Below are 23,505 nucleotides of genomic sequence, written 5' to 3'. Positions count from 1 at the left end.
AACCAGCTACAGCTAATTGCACTTTGACTGGGTGTTAGCAAGCTTCAAACCCCTTTCGGTATTTGGTTTTAGAAACGGTTGGTGTTCTTTTTAGAGAACTCATTACTAGCTGCTGGGATAGTTATCCTATTTCTGCTTTCTCTGCGGTCTAGCTTGCAGATCTAGATCTAATATGAGGTGACGGGGAACTCATGGTTTTCCTGGAGTAACTTTTTGGGTATGGTACAGGGTCAGGAATATGAGGATGTTCCTCGAGTCCTTTTTGGGACATGTTTCCCTGTGTATGGATCTCTTTTTCTTCTGTCCATGTGTATCTAGAGAGTTTGTCTCCCTGGGCATTGCTATTGTACGACAACCAGGGGTTGTTCTATGTTCTGCAGACTGGAATGATCCATTGGATTTTTCATGAGAATCTGTTCTCCTTTTTTGGGGGCAGATAGCGGTCCTTGTCTTGGCCGGGTACCTTCATGGGAGTCGTGATCCACAGGGCTGACTCCTCGGAGGTTGTTTGGGCTTGACGGACTCTGGGACTGGGTGGTTTAGTTCAGCTTTGCCTTGTGGTATAACTAATGTGCAGTTAACTGGGCTTCGGGTTTTCACCCATGTCATCTATATTTTTTTTAGGGTGTCAAGTAATCAGGCTGTGGTGCCTTTTCGAAAGGAGCCACCTTTTGTACCCACCCGTTGTTTGCATTCAGTGTCCTCTAACTTGGGTATTCTTTTCCCAAAAGTAATGAATGCAGCTGTGGACTCTTCCCTTTTAAGAAGAAAAACATAAATTATGCTTACCTGATAATTTCATTTTCTTCTGAAGGGAAGAGTCCACAGCTCCCGTCCGTGTTTTTATCTATGAGGCGGCGGTAATTTTTTGTTCTTCTGGCACCTTTTTTTTTCACCCTGATATTTCTCCTACTGTTCCTTGTTCCCTCGGCAGAATGACTGGGGGATGAGGGAAGTGGGGGAGGTATTTAAGCCGTTGGCTGGGGTGTCTTTGCCTCTCCTGGTGGCCAGGTTCTGTATTTCCCAAAAGTAATGAATTCAGCTGTGGACTCTTCCCTTCAGAAGAAAATGAAATTATCAGGTAAGCATAATTTATGTTTTTACACAATAGTGCTTCCCTAACAAGCCAGATTTTGAGGATATCTGAACTAGAGCACAGGTGAAATAATCAGCTGATTAGTAAACAAGGTTATTTTACCTCACCCAACGTAATCCTAAAAAACTGGTCTGTCAGGGAGTCCTGAGGACAAGTTTGAAAACCAGTGATCTAACTCAAGTGTTCTACAAAGTAGAAATTTGGACTTTTGAATATCAACCTGCATACATACTCTTATGTTTGTAAAATAAATGGTCACTTCTGTTTATTAAATTTATTTATTTTGTATTGTAGGTGTATGCTGCTTGCAAGTTTACATTTTCCAAAATTCCAACCCCATACACCATTAACAAGAGGGTAAGAACTGATCTTGCATCTTATCCAAGCAGCGGAAAGGGCTATTTAATGTCAATATTGGGTGTGACATGATGTTTTAAATGTGTATTTTCAGATTAATGGACAATGGAAAGGCCAAAGTGCTGGAGGCTGTGGAAATTTTAAAGATACTCACAAAAATAATCCAATATATCAATTTCACATGGAGAAATCTGGACCATTGCTGATAGAGCTGAGAGGACCAAGGTTTGTCATTTATATTGTTTACTATACTCTTATTTTTTTTATTGCTGTATCATAAAGAAACATATTGTGCATAACCGTTTGATGTACCCCAACTCCTATGCACTGTTGCAAGTCAACCATTACCCACCTGTTTAAAAGTAAACAGCTTCCCCATATACAAGCATGAAGCATAGGCTATTGACTGTACCACCAAACAGCCAAGTGAAATTTAGAGCTGCATCTTCTAAAATGCTTTGAAGATAATGGAAGTCAAGGCCGGATTGTCCTACCAGGATACCAGGAGATTTCCCGGTGGGCTGCAATATTGGAAGATTATCCCAGTAATCCCATTTGAGAAAAATAGGGTGTGTACAGTATACTGAGTCAACAGAAAATAGGGCTAATCTCCAAATTTTCCAGGGCTGCTTCTTATTCCCAGTCTGGCCCTGATGGAAGTTGCTTTTCTCTGTAGGTGACTGGTCAAATTTATAAGGATTCTCTACCAATGAATGCACTGTTTTTGGCAGTAGTGTGTAGCACTGGTGAAAAGAAGCAAAACAAAAAAAGTGTATTGCAAAAATGCTTTTAACTAACTTTGAAAGACAAATTTCAAATTCAGCCCGTATGTCCCCTTTTAAGTATATGAAGATTTTTGTTATTCCTAGAAATTGCCAAGTTTACAACTGGAATGTGATCTATGTGTCTATGCTATTCTTTTAAGATGAGTGGGAGTTGATATTTAAGGGACATAAAAGTCCCTACATTACCCTTTAGACTTTTATTACATATATTATTTTAAGTACATAATACTTGTTTTTTCCTCTGCTGGAGAGCTGATTAGCTGCTGCACTTCTGGTGCATGCTCCAGTGAATTAGACAGGGAAGGGGACTTGAGCTGAGAGATGTAGTACAAAGTTAGTTTTGTGTTAACCAATAGGAACATTCTCATCAGGGGCCTGATGATCTAGAGCTCCAGTGAGATTATATAAGCTGCCTCATCAGTACAGTGAAGTCCCTCAAAGAATTAAGAAAGCAAATTCTAGCTTGAGAGCTGTTTATCTCTCTATACAGGGTTCTGGTGTGAAGCAGAGACACTAACATTACAATATAATGCTCAATAAAAGCTCCTAAAATTTTTGCATGATTTCTCTCCATGCTGGCGAGTTTTTGACCATCAGGAAATTCGGTGAATTGGCTATCCTGGTTAGCCAGAAAGCAAACAAAATAATGTAATATTCTGTATAATAAAAGGCCAAGTATGTTTGTCCGATGCAGTCATGCGCAGTAGAGACTGCACAAGGACAAACATACCTGGCCTTTAGGATCTGACAGCAGAGCAGAGAGGGTGTGCGGAAGCGGCTGTTGCGGGGGGCGTGACTGGGCGGAGCGGACATGAAGAGGGTTGCGTGGTCGGCTGGGGTGGGAGGGGTGGGCTTTGTCTGAGAGAGCGCAAAAGAGGGGGGGAGAGAGAGAGCAAAAGAGGGGGGGGGAGAGATCAAAAGAGAGGGGGGGAGAGAGAGAGCAAAAGAGAGGGGGGGAGAGAGAGAGCAAAAGAGGGGGGAGAGAGTGCAAAAGAGGGGGGAGAGAGAGATCAAAAGAGAGGGGGGAGAGAGAGAGCAAAAGAGAGGGGGGAGAGAGAGCAAAAGAGAGGGGGGAGAGAGAGAGCAAAAGAGAGGGGAAGAGAGTCAGCAAAAGACAGAGGGGAGAGAGAGCAAAAGAGAGGGGGGAGAGAGAGCAAGAGAGGGGGGAGAGAGAGCAAGAGAGAGGGGAGAGAGTGCAAAAGAGAGGGGAGAGAGTGCAAAAGAGAGGGGAGAGAGTGCAAAAGAGAGGGGAGAGAGTGCAAAAGAGAGGGGAGAGAGTGCAAAAGAGAGGGGAGAGAGTGCAAAAGAGAGGGGAGAGAGTGCAAAAGAGAGGGGAGAGAGAGCAAAAGAGAGGGGAGAGAGTGCAAAAGAGAGGGGAGAGAGTGCAAAAGAGAGGGGAGAGAGTGCAAAAGAGAGGGGAGAGAGTGCAAAAGAGAGGGGAGAGAGTGCAAAAGAGAGGGGAGAGAGTGCAAAAGAGAGGGGAGAGAGTGCAAAAGGCAGGGAAGATGGGGGAGAGAGAGAGCAAAAGAGGGGGGGGAGAGAGAGAGAGCAAAAGAAAAAAAATACTGATGTGGCCCTTCATATGAAAAAAAAAAAATCAGTGTGCACACCCCATAGGAGTGTCTGCAAACTTTAGAAATTGAAGCAGTTCACAAAAAAGTGTATAATAGCTCCACTTATTATAAAAGTGAAAAAAACTTTATTAAAGGACCTTTAATAAAGATTTTAAATATTATTATTTTTTTACTTTTATAATAAGTGGCGCTTTCATGCACTTTTTTTTGTGGACTCTCTATATGAAAATCATAATTTATGTTTAAACCGTTTTTATTATTATTGTAGTTAAAGAAAACATTTTCAATATATACAGATTAACAAGTGTATGCCTTGCCTCAACAACTTTCCAATTTACTTTTATCACCAATTTTGCTTTGTTCTCTTCGTATTCTTAGTTGAAAGCTAATTCTAGGAGGTTCATATGCTAATTTCTTAGACATCGAAGACTGCCTCTAATCTGAATGCATTTTGACCACTAGAGGGCATTAGTTCATGTGTTTCAAATAGATAACATTGAGCACATGCACATGAAGTTACCCTGGAGCCAGCACTGATTGGCTAAATGCATGTCTGTCAAAAGAACTGAAATAAGGGGGCAGTCTGCAGAGGCTTAGATACAAGGTAATCACAGAGGCAAAAAGTGTATTTCTATAACAGTGTTAGTTATGCAAAACTGGGCAATGGGTAATAAAGGGATTATCTTTTTAAACAACAAAAATTCTGGTGTTGACTGTCCCTTTAAATAAACAATAAAAAACTGAGATTCTGAGTCGATTCATTATTGTCATGGAATCAAGCAAGATTTACGCATAATTTTCCCCCGGGTAGTGAATCTGTAAAGTGTTATTGGTCTAGGGCAGAACTTTCCAAACTTTTCATGTTGGTGACACACTTTTTAGACCTACATCATTTCGCGACACAGTAATTAATTCAGTTGTACTAGCAAAAAGGAGGTTAAACTAACTTGTTTTAAAATATATGGACACATACATAAATTATGTAATAATAATAATATGTATTTACAAGTAACAGTAAGTATGTGCAAGAATTAAAAAAAAGTTTAATAACACCAATAGCTACTTACTATTTTAATGGGATGTATGAGGTTGATGGGATGAACACAGTTTCTGAATATTTGGTGGAATATTAGATAAAGATACTCACATTTTATCATCAAGCATTTTTAAGCTTCCCCTTCCTATCCATATATCAAGAGCAGGAGCAGCAATGCACTACTGGGAGCTAGCTGCAAAAAAACCCCTCTGACTTCAGCTCAGCATTTAAGCTGCCGCCCTCAGAGCTCCGTGAGCCCTACTGACTACTGCCCACGCTGCAAACACACTGCTGTCCCAGTCACTGACTACACGTGCAGTCACGAGCCAATTAAGGAGACTACACGTGCAGTCAGGAGCCAATGTCCTGCCAAAGCCGCCAATGGGAATAGTTTCAGTTCCCACTGAGCTGCGCCAATTGGTTAAGATGATCTGTGACCCACTAGGTATCAATCATGTGTCAACCATGTGATATGCGTAGCAGGCAGGCGGAAAGTCAGAAACCAAAAAAAATTATTTTTTTTTTAAATTAAATTTAAAAAAAATTGTGCTGAAGCAGGGACACACCTACACACTGCTGCCGACACACAGTTTGGAAAGCACTGGTCTTGGGTCTCAACCCACTGCTAATCTGTTTTGAGTATTCGCATGTTTTTTATAACCGTTATCCTTCATGATCCAATAGAACCAGGCTTTAAGTGAAAATTGTCTTATTATGCACTTCTTGTTGCATTCATTGATTCTTTAACTACAGCTACACTCATCTGAATGGAAGCATTTTGATGTGCATATTTGGAGTGATATAATCTAATGATCTGGGGTAAAATGGTAATAAAGTGCACTTATTAAAACAATGTGCTGGAACTATACATGTATCTGTGTGCAGTTTTAAACTTAATATCACGATTTTTCAATCTAAAAGGTCATTTGTGATGCTTAAAACCTATTTTTAATACATACTTTTTGAAGATTTTTTATTCTATAAGTGGATTCCATTATTTTTTTTTTTACAATCAGTGTACTGTGTGAAACAGCATTCTAAAGAAAACATTAATAATAAAAAATGTCCTGTTCCTTTTTGATGCAGGCAGTACAGTGTTGGATTTGAAGTTATTACTGTATCTGCAGTAGGTGATCCTGGGCCGTCAGCTTTCCAGAAAAAAGGCAGTGGTGATTACAGGTATGTAAGCGATCAACATTAGACATTAACCCTTTGAGTGCTAAGCACTTTCCCACCTGGGTGCTAAGATTTTTTTAATGTTTTTTTTATTTTTTGAACAATTTTTTTATTTATTTTTTATTATAACTTTTTTTATTTTTTTCAGACCCCCAAGACTTACACTGTTGGAACGGTTATGTGATTACCTTTCCAATGATGGGTCTTGGTGATCTGTAGCTGCTTAGATGCCTGAGATACAGGCTTCTAAGCAGCATGCCCCCTGTTCCTATACTTAACATTGTTAAGTATAAATAAAGTTGCAAGGTGACGTCATCACGCAAAACGGGAAGCCCGGGCAATGCCTGTCACTCTACAGGCACGATCCCCGGGGTAGGAGCCCTCAGATCTCCCTCAAGGTGGGAGAGTGCTAGTGACGGCTCTGAGCCATCATTAGCACGAGAGTGGGAAACTCTGTGATGGCTCAGAGCCGTCATTAGCAGTTAAAGGGACATGAAACACAAATTTCTTATTTTTATGATTCAGATAGATGATATATTTTTAAACAACTTTCCAATTTGCATCTGTTATCAATGTTGCTTCATTCTCTTGGTATCTTTTATTGAAGAAGCCCCAAGGCAGAACAGTCTGCGATCTCATCGCAGAAACTGTAGTGTGTCTGCAGAAAGACCGGCTGTGACAGTTAAAAAAATAAAATTTTCTGCGGGTGTCACTGTTCCATTATATCACAGTGTAAATATTTTCAATTTCCTACCACTTCCTGAACTCCAGTGTGGTACAGGGAAACAGCACATTGCAGAAAAGGTAAGTCAGGGCTTAACAAATGAATTCTAGCAGTAAAGAAGCCAACCAAAATACTTAGCAGACAGATTTAGTTTTTTTAAATAAATGTGTGTTAATATATAGAAGTGTGTGTGTGTTAATGTGTGTGGGTGGGTGTTAGTGTGGGTGGGTGTGGGTGTGTTAATGTGTGGGTTGGTGTTAGTGTGGGTGGGTGTGGGTGTGTTAATGTGTGGGTGGGTGTTAGTGTGGGTGGGTGGGTGTTAATGTGTGTGTGGGTGTGTTAATGTGTGTGTTAATGTGGGTGGGTGTTAGTTAATGTGTGTGTGTGTGTGAATGTGTATGTGTGTTTTAATGTGTATGTGTGTGTTAAAGGGACAGTCAAGTAAAAAAACAAAAAACTTTCATGTTTCAAATAGGGCATGTAATTTTAAACTTTCCAATTTACTTTTATCACCAATTTTGCTTTGTTCTCTTGGTATTCTTAGTTGAAAGCTAAACCTATGAGGTTCATATGCTAATTTCTTAGACCTTAAAGGGACACTAAACCCAATTTTTTTCTTTCCTGATTCAGGTAGAGAATACAATTTTAAACAACATTCCAATTTACTTCTATTATCCAATTTGCTTCATTCTTTAGATATAATTTGTTTAAGAAATAGTGATGCACATGGGTGAGCCAATCACATGAGGCTCTATGTGCAGCCACCAATCAGCAGCTACTAAGCCTATCTAGATATGCTTTTCAGCAAAGGATATCAAGAGAATGAAGCAAATTAGATAATAGAAGTAAATTAAAAAGTTGTTTAAAATTGCATGTTCTTTCTAAATCATGAAAGAAAAATTTTGTGTTTCATGTCCCTTTAAAGGCCGCCTCTAATCTAAATGCATTTTGATAGTTTTTCACCACTAGAGGGCATTAGTTCACGTGTTTTATATAGATTACATTGAGCTCATGCACGTGAATTTACCATGGAGACAGCTCTGATTGGCTAAAATGCAAGTCTGTCAAAAAAAACTGAAATACGAGGGCAGTCTGCTGAGGCTTAGATACAAGGTAATTACAGAGGTAAAACGTGTATAATTATAACTGTGTTGGTTATGCAAAACTGGGGAATTGGAAATTAAGGGATTAGCCCATCTTTTAAACAACAAAAATTCTGTTGTTGACTGTCCCTTTAATGTGTGTGTGTTAATGTGTGTGTGTTAATGTGTGTGAGTGAATGTGTGTTAATGTGTGTGTGTGTGTATATATATATATATATATATATATATATATATATACTACTACTAATAAATATATATATATATATATATATATATATATACACACAGGTGAGTGAGACTTCAAGGATACTGAGCGGTAAGGTCTATACGGGAACATACAGGAAATACTGCGTCGGCGCCTCTCCCGGCACAAACCCAGACCTGCAGACCAGGCTGCCTGTTCCAGGTATACAATAAACAAAGAAAATTTCCTTATAAGTTGCTCCCAGACCAAAATGTCCACTATTTAAGGCACAACACAGACACATGAGTCAAAGTAAAGCGAATTGATCATACCTTTATTGTGGCATGTCGGACAAACACTCGGCAAATGCTAGCGGTGTGACTATCAGGAGACACAGGTGTGTGGAGTGTGACGTCATCTGACGCGTTTCACGCCCTTCTGGCGCTTTGTCAAAGATGTGGAGGTGTGTGTGATTAGCATACTTTTAAATGGTCATCTGGAAAATTCCTCCCTTGATGTGATGTCATAGTAGCAAACTGTGTTTTCAAAATTGTTGATACATATATGTGATAGAGTGTGTTGAAAAGTGTTAATGAGTGTATATTTTTATTGGTGCACGTTACGTGTATTAGATTAAAGTGAGTTACTATTTAAAAGTTTATTTTAAAAGCAATAACTTATGATGCTATGCGGCTCTTGAATGTTTGTGGCCAGTAACAAAGAACTGAAGGATTCCTATAGCTACATTATAATGTATTCGTTCTGCTGGAATTTCACTGCAATAATACTTTTTGGTTACTATTGTAATACATTAATATGTGTGGTTGTTCTTTTATTTCTTAAAGTTCTGATACTTTTTCTATATAGGCTTTCAGACCATTTCGATTTTTCGTTTGTCTGAAATCTTATCAGTCTTATGATTAACCCCTTCATCACTATTTAGAATTATTACGTTATGTATATTTCCCTTTATTCGTGCATACCGCACAAACTAGGGCTGAAAGCAATTGAATATCACCTTTTATTGAAAAGCACTTTTTCATCAGATCTAATTGAATTTATTGTGGAGGCTATAAACTTTCTGTTAACACACAATTTTTTCATTTTTGACTCTAAGTTATACTTGCAAACATGTGGTACTGCGATTTGGGCAAAATTTGCCCCCTCGTATGCTAACTTGTTTTTAGGCTGGTTTGAAGCCACCTATATCTTTGGACAAGGTAATGTGTATGGGTGTCACATTGATTTCTACGCCAGATTCATAGGTGATCTTCTGTTTATCTGGCGTGGGAACAGTGAACAATGCAAAGAATTTGTGAAGTATTTAAATACTAACGATTTAAACCTAAGTTTTACCTTTCAAGTTGACAAATGCAAAGCAAATTACTTAGATATCCAGCTAAAGGCAAAAGAGCAAAAAATAGTTACTGAGTTGTACAGAAAAGAAATTTCTGGAAACACAATTTTGAGGGCTGATTCATGTCACCCAGCCCATACGACTAAATCCATACCTAAGGGACAACTAAAAAGAATTAGGAGGATATGTACCAATGATAGTGACTATTTAGATCACTCATTAAACCTAGTTCACAGGCTCACCAATAGGGGATACGATAGAAACAAACTCATGAAAGCTAGAGCTGAAATAGCAAAAATTAAGAGAAAAGACCTACTTAATAAAACCGATAAAGCATTCAAAGCATCCACAAATTGGAAAAGTGACACCACACTCTGTGTTGCACAATACAGTAAACAATTCAATCAGATCAAAAACATAGTTAATAACAATTTAAAAATTCTTAGACTAGATGAAAAACTAGATAAATGCCTAGGAAATGGGGTTAAATTTGTATCCAGGAAAGCGCCAACAATTGGAAGTAAAGTTATCCAATATGTTTACAATAATTCCACTATAAAGTCTAAAGAAACATGGCTTTCTAAAAAAGGTTTTTTCAAGTGTGGTAAGCACCCTTGCAATGTATGCCAACATTGTCATCTTGCAAATGCTTTCACATCCTCAGCAAATAATAGCATTTACAATATCAAATATAGACTAGATTGTTGTTCAAAATATGTGGTGTATTTAATAACTTGCCAAATTTGTAGACAACAATACACAGGCTGTACCAGTCGTTTTCTGAAGGACAGAATACGTGAGCACTTGACATCATTAGAAAAGGATCCACCCTAAACACCAGTAGCTAAACACTATGCTAATCATCGAATAACCACTGAAGAAAGCAAAACAGCTTTTAAATTCCAAGCTATTGACTTTATTCCAGCCAATAAGAGAGGAGGAGATAGATTTAGGAAATTATTGGATAGAGAGGCAAAGTGGATATTTAAACTAGCAACTAAAGAGCCAAAAGGAATAAACTCCAGATGGGATCTAGATCTGTATCAAGGGAATTAAAACATCAATATATAAAATTCAAATAATAATCAAAAATCAAAGAACAGACAACTGTAGTAGTATTAAAATATTTGAAGAATATTTGTTTATTCCCCAAATATCCGCACTATCCAATTCACATTTTTTCTGAGTATATGCCTTGAAAGCCTCAATATATAAAAATACCATTACTAATTATAAAGAACATTATTCAGGTTTTTATACCCATGTAGTGAAACAAATATCAAAATGGATTCAATATTAAAGAATGAGATATAACTATCTAAACCGATAATTTACTAATTAGGTGTAAAGTTTAAAAACTGTCTATTCACACTAAGTATACAAATTTTAGTACTGTAATATTTTAGTGTTGATATGAACTATCGGCTCTAACATACCTAGTTAACCCTGCGTAGCAACAAGATAAATTTATAAAGTAGAAATATACATAACGTAATAATTCTAAATAGTGATGAAGGGGTTAATCATAAGACTGATAAGATTTCAGACAAACGAAAAATCGAAATGGTCTGAAAGCCTATATAGAAAAAGTATCAGAACTTTAAGAAATAAAAGAACAACCACACATATTAATGTATTACAATAGTAACCAAAAAGTATTATTGCAGTGAAATTCCAGCAGAACGAATACATTATAATGTAGCTATAGGAATCCTTCAGTTCTTTGTTACTGGCCACAAACATTCAAGAGCCGCATAGCATCATAAGTTATTGCTTTTAAAATAAACTTTTAAATAGTAACTCACTTTAATCTAATACACGTAACGTGCACCAATAAAAATATACACTCATTAACACTTTTCAACACACTCTATCACATATATGTATCAACAATTTTGAAAACACAGTTTGCTACTATGACATCACATCAAGGGAGGAATTTTCCAGATGACCATTTAAAAGTATGCTAATCACACACACCTCCACATCTTTGACAAAGCGCCAGAAGGGCGTGAAACGCGTCAGATGACGTCACACTCCACACACCTGTGTCTCCTGATAGTCACACCGCTAGCATTTGCTGAGTGTTTGTCCGACATGCCACAATAAAGGTATGATCAATTCGCTTTACTTTGACTCATGTGTCTGTGTTGTGCCTTAAATAGTGGACATTTTGGTCTGGGAGCAACTTATAAGGAAATTTTCTTTGTTTATTATATATATATATATATATATATATATATATATATATATATATCTCATATACATCAGCAGTATAAGCATGGAGCAGCAGCCCCTCCAAAATAAGCATACAGACCCTAGCAGAACAGTAGAGCAGGTTCCCAGGCAGACTGACACTGTGGGAACGTACAGCAGACATCAGCATGGCTGTACATGAACCTGTCCTCATGCACACCGAGTAAGGGCAAAGAACGCAACACTGGCTCCTCAGACACTGCAGACATTTTTTCATTTAAAAAAAAATCTCATTGCAAAAAATGAAATAAGTTCTGGAAAGTTGTTTAAACTTGTATGCTCTAACTGAATCATGAAATAAAAAATGTTTCATGTCCCTTTAAATCACAGTAAATCAAACACCCTGCGCCTAGAACTACCTGTTGCTCTCCAGCTCCACCTTCTGGTTATTTTCAGCAGCAGCACAGGATCAGTTATTTTCACTGTTCTCATTTTCTAATTCTACAAGATACCAGCAGAATGATTCATTAAAGGGACACTGAACCCAATTTTTTTCTTTTGTAATTCAGATAGTGCATGCAATTTTAATCAACTTTCTAATTTACTCATATTAGCAAATGTTCTTCATTCTCTTCCTATCTTTATTTGAAAAGCAATAATGTTAGTTTATATGCCGGCCCATTTTTGGTGAACAACCTGGTTTGTTCTTGCTGATTGGTGGATAAACAAGTGCTGTCCAGGGTTCTGGATTTTCTTTTTCAAATAAAGATAGCAAAAGAACGAAGAGAAATTGATAATAGGAGTAAATTAGAAAGTTGCTTAAAAATGCATCATGCTCTATCTGAATCACAAAAGAAAAAATTTGGGTTCAGTATCCCTTTAATTTGCCTTTTTAGTACCAAGTACACAAACCAATAAGTCATCCATGCCTTTTATTAAAGGGACACTAAACCCCCAAACAAATATTTAATGATTCAGATAGAGATCACAATTTTAAATAACATTACAATTGACTTCTATTATCTAATTTGCTTCATTCTTAAGATATCCTTTGTTGAAGAAATAACAATGCACATGTGTGAGCCAATCACACGAGGCATCTATGTACATCTACCAATAAGCAGCTACTGAGCAATGAAGCAAATTAGATAATAGAAGTAAATTAGAAAGTTGTTTAAAATTGCATGCTCTTTTTAAATCATGAAAGAAAAATGTTTGGTTTCATGTCCCTTTAATGTCACTGTCTTTCTGCCTGCTCCTTGATGTTAAACCAGATTTATCATAATAAATGCTAAAAACTTAATGTAGCTGATATCTTTGAAATAATTTCAAACAGGTTTGTCTAGAATTTAGCAAGGGAAATATTTCTAAAGTGACACATATTATATTGTATATATTTACAAAAACTGTCCAAATTATGTATAGGACAATTGTAAATTGCACTGAAAATAACCACAGCTATTATCAATACTAGTAACTGTATGCATTAACTAGGCATGTGCATATATTCAGCATTCGTAAGGGAAATGAATGACGGATATTGCTGTGGTTTGAAGCATTTGGCTGTTTCCACCACCGGCTTATTAAGAAAGATGTGAAACACAAATATCTGGATTTGCACAGATATTGGTGTAATGCACTTCTTTCCTAATAAATCAGGCAGCAGAAAGAGCCGAATGCCTCAGACCACAGCAATATTCGGCTTTCATTTCCCTCAAGAATAACAAATGCCAAATATATGCACATGCCTAGTAATAGCATAGGGAAATTTACCCCACAATTAGTAAGTATGGGTATACTCAGCCTACAAGTTCTGCAATTCGTTCTCATTGCTATCAGTATTGCCACTGTCAGCTAAGGAAAAAGAAAGAGGTTTGCTAGCTCACCACAACTGGAATACCTTATCCAATGTGTGGGTGTGGCCTGTTGTGCACCAATCACATGCTGAGTGAGAGTGGCCTTACTAAAAGCTGTGTGTGTGTGTAACAAAAAAGCATCTTGTTTATTATTTTCCTGTTGAAGGGCTATGGTATATGCCTAATTTGCTCTACTTTCTTTTATATATATCTGTAAACAATATAACAACAGCCCTTACTCCAGCAATATTCTGGCCATGTTTGTTTACAGGAGTATCCTCCAGAAAGGCTGCAAGTATTTAGTCCTACTAATGGTATGGCTGTTATTGCTGTTACACTTGTTTGTTTTTAACTTGGCAAACACCACCATAAAGGTTCATTTTAGAATGCATTCCCCATAAACTCTTCCCTACTCTTTTAACAACTGAACTATGATAAGGGGTCTGTGAGAGGCCACTAGTCATCAGGGAGAGATTTATTTTTAAACTCTTCAATATCTGATTTTAGGGTTTAACTATAATCATTTCTTCCTATTATCAAATATTTCATTTTTGCGTGTGAATTTGGTTTCTAAACTATCTTTAGTATGGAGGTTCATATCATTTGTATATCTTCTTGTAGCACCTGATTGGTACTCTGTTCTAGTTTAAATATAAATATATATTTATGGGACTCTTTTGAAGAATTAGTATTCACCACATGGTTTGTACTTGTATTGGCAGTATTGTTTCTGTAACGATCTGCCTTCAGGTCTGTACTATTACATTTAATTCCTCAATAAAAAAAAGCAGCTTGTTATCTGCGGAATGTGAGTATTTGGGATTCATCTTCCTATCCAAAGTTATTGCACCAAGTAAAAAAAAAAAAATCTTTTATTCAGCACAGGCAGTTCATAGCGTTGCCCCTTTTTTTATGAAATTAAGACGTATCATTTGTTGAGCATACAACTGGTAATCGTAAGATCAGTGATTCTTTAGTAATGGCCTTTTACATACAGAATATGAGCATAGAGTTAAAAAGTCCACTATTGCTTGTGGTACCTATTTAATAAAACAGTGTCCTCTATTCACTAAGATTAGCTTCACAGACCTCACTTGTTTGAGTGTGATTTTTATACAGCTGATTCACTAAAGCTCACTCATCTCTTTACTGAATCATAATTATAACAATGAAAGTGGTGAAGACTGGTGAGACCTCTAAGGGAATGTTACCTACTAATATTGCTTATACATACTTCTTAAGTTACTTTAAATGTACAGCCTAGTATTCTAGTGACATTGTATAAAATGACATCAGCAGTGAGCCAATACAAAATAGTGTATAAAAGCTCAAACACCTTGTTAACTCTGTATTTACTCTGGACAACAAGCGATATTTGTAAAAACAGTTTCTACTCTCTATAATGACCATTTATAACGACTTAATACAACTAAAGTGTTGCTTGTTTTAGGTCATACATAGAATTATCTAAGGTTAGATATCCCTAATTGTTTCATTATCTGGATTTATTTTCTTTGTTTAGGTGTGGGTTCTGCTATTTGGAGATTGAGAATATACCTTCAGGTACTTACAACATTATACCCACCACATTCTTGCCAGCTCAGGAGGGTCCTTTCTTTTTGGACTTCAACAGTGCAATCCATATTAAGGTATCACAGCTACAGTGATCAGCACGCTAAAAAAAAAGTGGGGTTGTCTCAGCTGGGAGTTTCCATAGCGCATGCATGGTGTGGAATCTGAAGCCAAGAAGAGCTTGTTATGCATAAACCAACTGCTGCCATTATTCTCATCAGATATCTTTTTCTATGAAAGGATGAAAAGGACACGTGCTGCAGATTATACTATAATATATGTACTTGAATATTTTATTGACAAATAGTACTATAAAGAATATTTTTTGACCATGTTTTGTGAGTGTTTTATTCCCCAGTATAATGAATCCAGAGTAATTTGCAAATGTTACATTTTTAATTGGTTGTTTAAAAACAAATTTAAGGTATTTTTAAAAAAAAATTTGAGTTAAAAAATTGCAAGAGATACCATGGTTACTATAGAATGTGTGTGTCTGTTGATTATTAATGCTCTTTTAGAGATTTTTACAGAAACATGGCAGATTGCAACTGGTAGAAACCTCTAGTCGTCCTATATTTCCTAAGTTCTGAAACACCTATTATTCATAGGCTAAGCATCCTTCAGCTCTCTCAGTATTTATCCCACCACTTTCTTTTAAAGAGTCATACAGTTTAATTAACCATAAAGGGTTAGTTGTGCACTTTAAAAAGGTTTGCAGTGCACTTATTTATTTGTTTTTCCTGTATTTTAACTCTGAAAATTGAAATTTCCCAGAGAAATCGATGATCTATCTGTTGAATTCATAGCCCTGCCCAGGGGCGAAACTACAGGGGGTGCAGAGGTCGCAATTGTGACTGGGCCCCCAAGGGTGGGGGCCCAGCTTCAAAGAAAAATATATATTTTTTTAACAATAAAAAACGTTGACCTGCCACTGCCTGCACTGATATCATGTGAGTGTGACATGATGCTTCACTAGTGTCTCTGACTACAGGGGTTAGTCTTTCTGTTTTACCCATTGGTGTTTATGTGTGTGTATGTATGTATGTGACTGTGTGTGTATTCATGCATGCATGTATGTGTGTATATATGTTTGTGGAACCAGCAAATTACAGACCTTGTTACTACAGCATGGGGGGGGGGGGCGGGGGTAAACAGTGTAAGTCTATACAGTACCACTATATACAGTACGGGGGGGCTGGACCATGTCACAGACTACTGTGGTCACTTTATAAAGTACTGGGGCGGGTAGGGTCAGGCCAGCCATCTCACCGACAGATTACAGACTGTGTCACTGACTCACTTTATACAGTACTGGTAGGTTAAACAGTGTCACTATATACAGTAATAGGGGGTCAGACCATCTCACAGACTGTGGGCACAGGGTACCTCCTTTTGCAGACGTAATCTAATTCACATTTTTTTTCTGTGTTAAATGTAAAAAAAAAAAAAAGAAATGTATCAAATTCACTTTTTGTGGGGGTGGGGGTGGGTTGGGTCCTTTTTAGATTCTTGCACCTGGGCCCTGTGGTTTCTAGTTACGCCTCTGGCCCTGACACTACAAGTTAATTGCTTGATATGTTTGTCCCTATTTGGCCACAATGCTCAAGGGTTTTTCTCTGCACATAAAAAGCTACTTTTGCTAACAAAATGGCAATTTAAATGTTTTAAAGTTACATTAAACACCAAATACATTGTATAAGCATAGTATTGAGGTTGTTCCCCGTCTCACTTTATTCATGGGTGCCGCCATGTTGAAATCTAGCGTTCACTACATTTGAATGCTGACGTGTTTGCACATGTGCAGTAACTCTCCTTCAGATACCTACTGTGTAACCTAAATTCCAAATGGCAGCACCCATAATTAGAGGGAGTTGCATGAAGTGTATTTAGTATTTAATTACTCATATGTAACAAATGACTAATGCAAACTATTCTAAACTATCCATACAGTGTTTATCTCATCTGGTATTGCAATTTACTTTTGATGCATCACACATTTTTAAATTATTACTTTACTGCATATCTCAGATAACTTTTTATCCTAAATGTTTTTTGAAGTCAGCATTTTGTCCACAACCAATATTTCTTTCATGTAATTAGCAAGAGTCCATGAGCTAGTGACGTATGGGATATACATTCCTACCAGGAGGGGCAAAGTTTCCCAAAGCTCAAAATGCCTATAAATACACCCCTCACCACACCCACAAATCAGTTTTTCAAACTTTGCCTCCCATGGAGGTGGTGAAGTAAGTTTGTGCTATATTCTACGTTGATATGCGCTTCGCAGCAGGCTGGAGCCCGGTTTTCCTCTCAGAGTGCAGTGAATGTCAGAGGGATGTGAAGAGAGTATTGCCTATTTGAATTCAATGGTCTCCTTCTACGGGATGTATTTCATAGGTTCTCTGTTATCGGTCGTAGAGATTCATCTCTTACCTCCCTTTTCAGATCGACGATATACTCTTATGTACCATTACCTCTACTGATTCTCGTTTCAGTACTGGTTTGGCTTTCTACTACATGTAGATGAGTGTCCTGGGGTAAGTAAGCCTTATTTTTTGTGACACTCTAAGCTATGGTTGGGCACTTTTATATAAAGTTCTAAATATATGTGTTTAAACATTTATTTGCCTTGATTCAGGATGTTCAATATTCCTTATTTCAGACAGTCAGTTTCATTATTGGGATAATGCATATGAATTAAAACATTTTTTCTTACCTTAAAAATTGACTTTTTTCCCTGTGGGCTGTTAGGCTCGCGGGGGCTGAAAATGCTTCATTTTATTGCGTCATTCTTGGCGCAGACTTTTTTGGCGCAAAAATTTTCTTTGTCATTTCCGGCGTCATACTTGTCGCCGGAAGTTGCGTCATGTTTTTGACGTTTTTCGCGCCAAAAAAGTCGGCGTCACCGGATGTGGCGTCATTTTTGGCGCCAAAGCATTTAGGCGCCAAATAATGTGGGCATCTTTTTTTGGCGCTAAAAAATATGGGCGTCATTATTGTCTCCACATTATTTAAGTCTAGTTGTTTATTTGCTTCTGGTTGCTAGAAGCTTGTTCATTGGCATTTTTTTCCCATTCCTGAAACTGTCATTTAAGGAATTTGATAAATTTTGCTTTATATGTTGTTTTTTCTATTACATATTGCAAGATGTCTCAGATTGACCCTGAATCAGAAGCTACTTCTGGAAAATCGCTGCCTGATGCTGGATCTACCAAAGTTAAGTGTATTTGCTGTAAACTTGTGGTAACTGTCCCTCCGGCTGTTGTTTGTGATGAATGTCATGATAAACTTGCTAATGCAGATAATATTTCCTTTAGTAATGTTCCATTACCTGTTGCTGTTCAGTCAACATCTAATACTCAGAGTGTTCCTGTTAATATAAGAGATTTTGTTTCTAAATCTATTAGGAAGGCTATGTCTGTTATTCCTCCTTCCAATAAACGTAAAAGGTCTTTTAAAACTTCTCATTTCCCAGATGAATTTTTAAATGAACATCATCATTCTGATTCTGTTTCTGATGATGATTTGTCTGGTTCAGAGGATTCTGTTTCAGAGATTGACACTGATAAATCTTCATATTTATTTAAAATGGAATTTATTCGTTCTTTATTTAAAGAAGTCTTAATTGCATTAGAAATAGAGGAATCTGGTCCTCTTGATACTAAATCTAAACGTTTAAATACGGTTTTTAAACCTCCTGTAGTTATTCCGGAGGTTTTTCCCGTCCCTGATGCTATTTCTGAAGTAATTTCCAGGGAATGGAATAATCTGGGTAATTCATTTACTCCTTCTAAACGGTTTAAGAAATTATATCCTGTGCCATCTGACAGATTAGAGTTTTGGGACAAAATCCCTAAGGTTGATGGGGCTATCTCTACTCTTGCTAAACGTACTACTATTCCTACGGCAGATATTACTTCCTTTAAGGATCCTTTAGATAGGAAAATTGAATCCTTTCTAAGAAAAGCTTATTTATGTTCAGGTAATCTTCTTAGGCCTGCTATATCTTTGGCGGATGTTGCTGCAGCTTCAACTTTCTGGTTGGAGGCTTTAGCACAACAAGTAACAGATCATAATACTCATAGCATTGTTAATCTTCTTCAACATGCTAATAACTTTATTTGTGATGCCATCTTTGACATCATTAGGGTTGATGTCAGGTATATGTCTTTAGCTATTTTAGCTAGAAGAGCTTTATGGCTTAAAACTTGGAATGCTGATATGTCTTCTAAGTCAACTTTGCTTTCCCTTTCTTTCCAAGGTAATAAATTGTTTGGTTCACAGTTGGATTCTATTATTTCAACTGTTACTGGGGGGAAAGGAACTTTTTTACCACAGGATAAAAAATCCAAAGGTAAATATAGGGCTGCTAATCGTTTTCGTTCCTTTCGTCACAATAAGGAACAAAAGCCTGATCCTTCCCCTACAGGAACGGTATCAGTTTGGAAACCATCTCCAGTCTGGAATAAATCCAAGCCTTTTAGAAAGCCAAAGTCAGCTCCCAAGTCCACATGAAGGTGCGGCCCTCATTCCAGCGCAGCTGGTAGGGGGCAGATTACAATTTTTCAAAGAAATTTGGATCAATTCGATTCACAGTCTTTGGATTCAGAACATTGTTTCTCAAGGGTACAGAATAGGTTTCAGGTTAAGGCCTCCTGCAAGAAGATTTTTTCTTTCTCGCGTTCCAATAAATCCAGGGAAGGCTCAAGCGTTTCTGAAATGTGTTTCAGATCTAGAGTTGGCTGGAGTAATTGTGCCTGTTCCAGTTCTGGAACAAGGTCTGGGGTTCTACTCAAATCTATTCATTGTACCAAAGAAGGAGAATTCCTTCAGACCAGTACTGGATTTAAAGATATTGAATCGTTATGTAAGAATACCAACATTCAAAATGGTAACTATAAGGACTATTCTGCCTTTTGTTCAGCAAGGGCATTATATGTCCACAATAGATTTACAGGATGCATATCTGCATATTCCGATTCATCCAGATCACTTTCAGTTTCTGAGATTCTCTTTTCTAGACAAGCATTACCAGTTTGTGGCTCTGCCATTTGGCCTAGCAACAGCTCCAAGGATTTTTTCAAAGGTTCTCGGTGCCCTACTATCTGTAATCAGAGAACAGGGTATTGTGGTATTTCCTTATTTGGACGATATCTTGGTACTTGCTCAGTCTTCACATTTAGCAGAATCTCATACGAATCGACTTGTATCGTTTCTTCAGGAACATGGTTGGAGGATCAATTTACCAAAGAGTTCGTTGATTCCTCAGACAAGGGTAACCTTTTTAGGTTTCCAGATAGATTCAGTGTCCATGACTCTGTCGTTAACGGACAAGAGACGTCTGAAATTGGTTTCAGCTTGTCGAAACCTTCAGTCTCAATCATTCCCTTCGGTAGCCTTATGCATGGAAATTCTAGGTCTTATGACTGCTGCATCGGACGCGATCCCCTTTGCTCGTTTTCACATGCAACCTCTTCAGCTCTGTATGCTGAACCAGTGGTGCAGGGATTATACAAAGATATCTCAATTAATATCTTTAAAACCGAATGTACGACACTCTCTGACGTGGTTGACAGACCACCATCGTTTAGTTCAAGGGGCTTCTTTTGTTCCTCCAACCTGGACTGTGATCTCAACAGATGCAAGTCTGACAGGTTGGGGAGCTGTATGGGGGTCTCTGACAGCACAGGGGGTTTGGGAATCTCAGGAGGCGAGATTACCAATCAACATTTTGGAACTCCGTGCGATTTTCAGAGCTCTTCAGTCGTGGCCTCTTCTAAAGAGAGAGTCGTTCATTTGTTTTCAGACGGACAATGTCACAACCGTGGCATATGTCAATCATCAAGGAGGGACTCACAGTCCTCTGGCTATGAAAGAAGTATCTCGAATACTTGTATGGGCGGAATCCAGCTCCTGTCTAATTTCTGCTGTTCACATCCCAGGTATAGACAATTGGGAAGCGGATTATCTCAGTCGCCAAACATTACATCCGGGTGAATGGTCTCTTCACCCAGAAGTATTTCTTCAGATTGTTCAATTCTGGGGGCTTCCAGAAATAGATCTGATGGCTTCTCATCTAAACAAGAAGCTTCCCAGGTATCTGTCCAGATCCAGGGATCCTCAGGCGGAAGCAGTGGATGCATTGTCTCTTCCTTGGAAGTATCATCCTGCTTATATCTTTCCGCCTCTAGTTCTTCTTCCAAGAGTGATTTCCAAGATTCTAAAGGAGCGTTCGTTTGTTCTGCTGGTGGTTCCAGCATGGCCTCACAGGTTTTGGTATGCGGATCTTGTTCAGATGGCTACTTGCCAACCATGGACTCTTCCGTTAAGACCAGACCTTCTATCGCAAGGTCCTTTTTTCCATCAGGATCCTTAAATTTGAAGGTATGGAGATTGAACGCTTGATTCTCAGTCATAGAGGTTTCTCTGACTCTGTAATTAATACTATGTTACAGGCTCGTAAAACTGTATCTAGGAAGATATATTATCGAGTCTGGAAGACTTGCATCTCTTGGTGCTCTTCTCATCATTTTTCCTGGCATTCTTTTAGAATTCCTAGAATTTTACAATTTCTTCAGGATGGTCTGGATAAAGGTTTGTCTGCAAGTTCTTTGAAAGGACAAATTTCTGCTCTTTCTGTGTTGTTTCACAGAAAGATTGCTAATCTTCCTGATATTCATTGTTTTGTTCAGGCTTTGGTTCGTATCAAACCTGTCATTAAGTCAATCTCTCCTCCCTGGAGTTTGAATTTGGTTCTGGGGGCTTTACAAGCTCCTCCGTTTGAACCTATGCATTCTCTGGACATTAAATTACTTTCTTGGAAAGTCCTGTTCCTTTTGGCCATCTCTTCTGCTAGAAGAGTTTTAGAGTTATCTGCTATTTCTTGTGAATCTCCTTTTCTGATTTTTCATCAGGATAAGGCGGTGTTGCGAACTTCATTTGAATTTTTACCTAAAGTTGTGAACTCTAACAACATTAGTAGAGAAATTGTGGTTCCTTTATTATGTCCTTATCCTAAGAATTCTAAGGAAAGATCGTTGCATTCTTTGGATGTAGTTAGAGCTTTGAAATATTATGTTGAAGCTACTAAAGGTTTCCGAAAGACTTCTAGTCTATTTGTTATCTTTTCCGGTTCCAGGAAAGGTCAGAAGGCCTCTGCCATTTCTTTGGCATCTTGGTTAAAATCTTTGATTCATCATGCTTATGTCGAGTCGGGTAAAACTCCGCCTCAAAGGATTACAGCTCATTCTACTAGGTCAGTTTCTACTTCCTGGGCGTTTAGGAATGAAGCTTCGGTTGATCAGATTTGCAAAGCATCCGCTTGGTCTTCTTTGCATACTTTTACTAAATTCTACCATTTTGATGTGTTTTCTTCTGAAGCAGTTTTTGGTAGAAAAGTACTTCAGGCAGCGGTTTCAGTTTGATTCTTCTGCTTATAATTTCAGTTTTTTTCATTATAAGATTAAAACTTTATTTTGGGTTGTGGATTATTTTTTCAGTGGAATTGGCTGTCTTTATTTTATCCCTCCCTCTCTAGTGACTCTTGCGTGGAAGTTCCACATCTTGGGTATTTATTTTCCTATACGTCACTAGCTCATGGACTCTTGCTAATTACATGAAAGAAAACATAATTTATGTAAGAACTTACCTGATAAATTCATTACTTTCATATTAGCAAGAGTCCATGAGGCCCACCCTTTTTTTGTGGTGGTTATGATTTTTTTGTATAAAGCACAATTATTCCAATTCCTTATTTTTTATGCTTTTGCACTTTTTTCTTATCACCCCACTTCTTGGCTATTCGTTAAACTGATTTGTGGGTGTGGTGAGGGGTGTATTTATAGGAATTTTGAGGTTTGGGAAACTTTGCCCCTCCTGGTAGGAATGTATATCCCATACGTCACTAGCTCATGGACTCTTGCTAATATGAAAGAAATTAATTTATCAGGTAAGTTCTTACATAAATTATGTTTTTTTCGGCTAACCAACAGTTCTCTGCATAGTCTTCCCCATCTAGTTTGAACATTTTGCAGATAAAGTGCAATAGTCATGGGCTGCTATTGTATTTGCTTTTCTACAGTATTCAATTATTTTGAAAAAAACTGTTTCCTTTCAAGAATATTTGGATAGCACAATTAAAAGCCTTACTACTACAAATTATATTTTGTGGGGAAATGATTATATGAACTAATTTTTGCCCTGAAACAAAGTTCTTTTTTTATTACAATTTAATTATAATTTCTTTCATACAAAGATTGACTGAAGGTCTCTTCTAGAATCACATGTGCTATTGATATTTATGGTCAACATACAAACAGTTGATGTGTGATTCCTATGCACCAAATGTCATTGGAATGTGGTAAAGGAATTGTGGTTATCTATGCAGAAATATAAATAAATAGAAAAATGGCTGATGTACATAAATAAGGCAGGTGATAAAAAATAATCATCCAAGTAAACAAGGTTTAACAGCAGACGTGTTTGTGAAT

General features: G+C 37.6%; 1 protein-coding gene across 2 annotated transcripts in view; it reads left to right on the top strand.

Moving 5' to 3' along the window:
* The window catches only part of CAPN7 (calpain 7), a 122,489-nt gene extending 107,139 nt beyond the window's left edge, over nucleotides 1-15,350 (top strand). For both annotated transcript variants that reach the window (XM_053714282.1, XM_053714283.1), the window contains exons 18-21: nucleotides 1,391-1,453; nucleotides 1,548-1,678; nucleotides 5,935-6,027; nucleotides 14,967-15,350. In XM_053714282.1, the coding sequence (XP_053570257.1) occupies nucleotides 1,391-1,453; nucleotides 1,548-1,678; nucleotides 5,935-6,027; nucleotides 14,967-15,111 (432 nt within the window). In that variant the 3' untranslated portion in view covers nucleotides 15,112-15,350. The remainder of the gene's footprint in view (nucleotides 1-1,390; nucleotides 1,454-1,547; nucleotides 1,679-5,934; nucleotides 6,028-14,966) is intronic.
* The last annotated feature ends 8,155 nt before the right edge of the window (nucleotides 15,351-23,505 follow it).

This window comes from Bombina bombina, chromosome 5 (genome assembly GCF_027579735.1).
Source record: "Bombina bombina isolate aBomBom1 chromosome 5, aBomBom1.pri, whole genome shotgun sequence".
Lineage (NCBI taxonomy): Eukaryota > Metazoa > Chordata > Amphibia > Anura > Bombinatoridae > Bombina > Bombina bombina.
The sequence above is the reverse complement of the archived record's forward strand: the minus strand, read 5'-3'. Positions and strand labels throughout refer to the sequence as shown.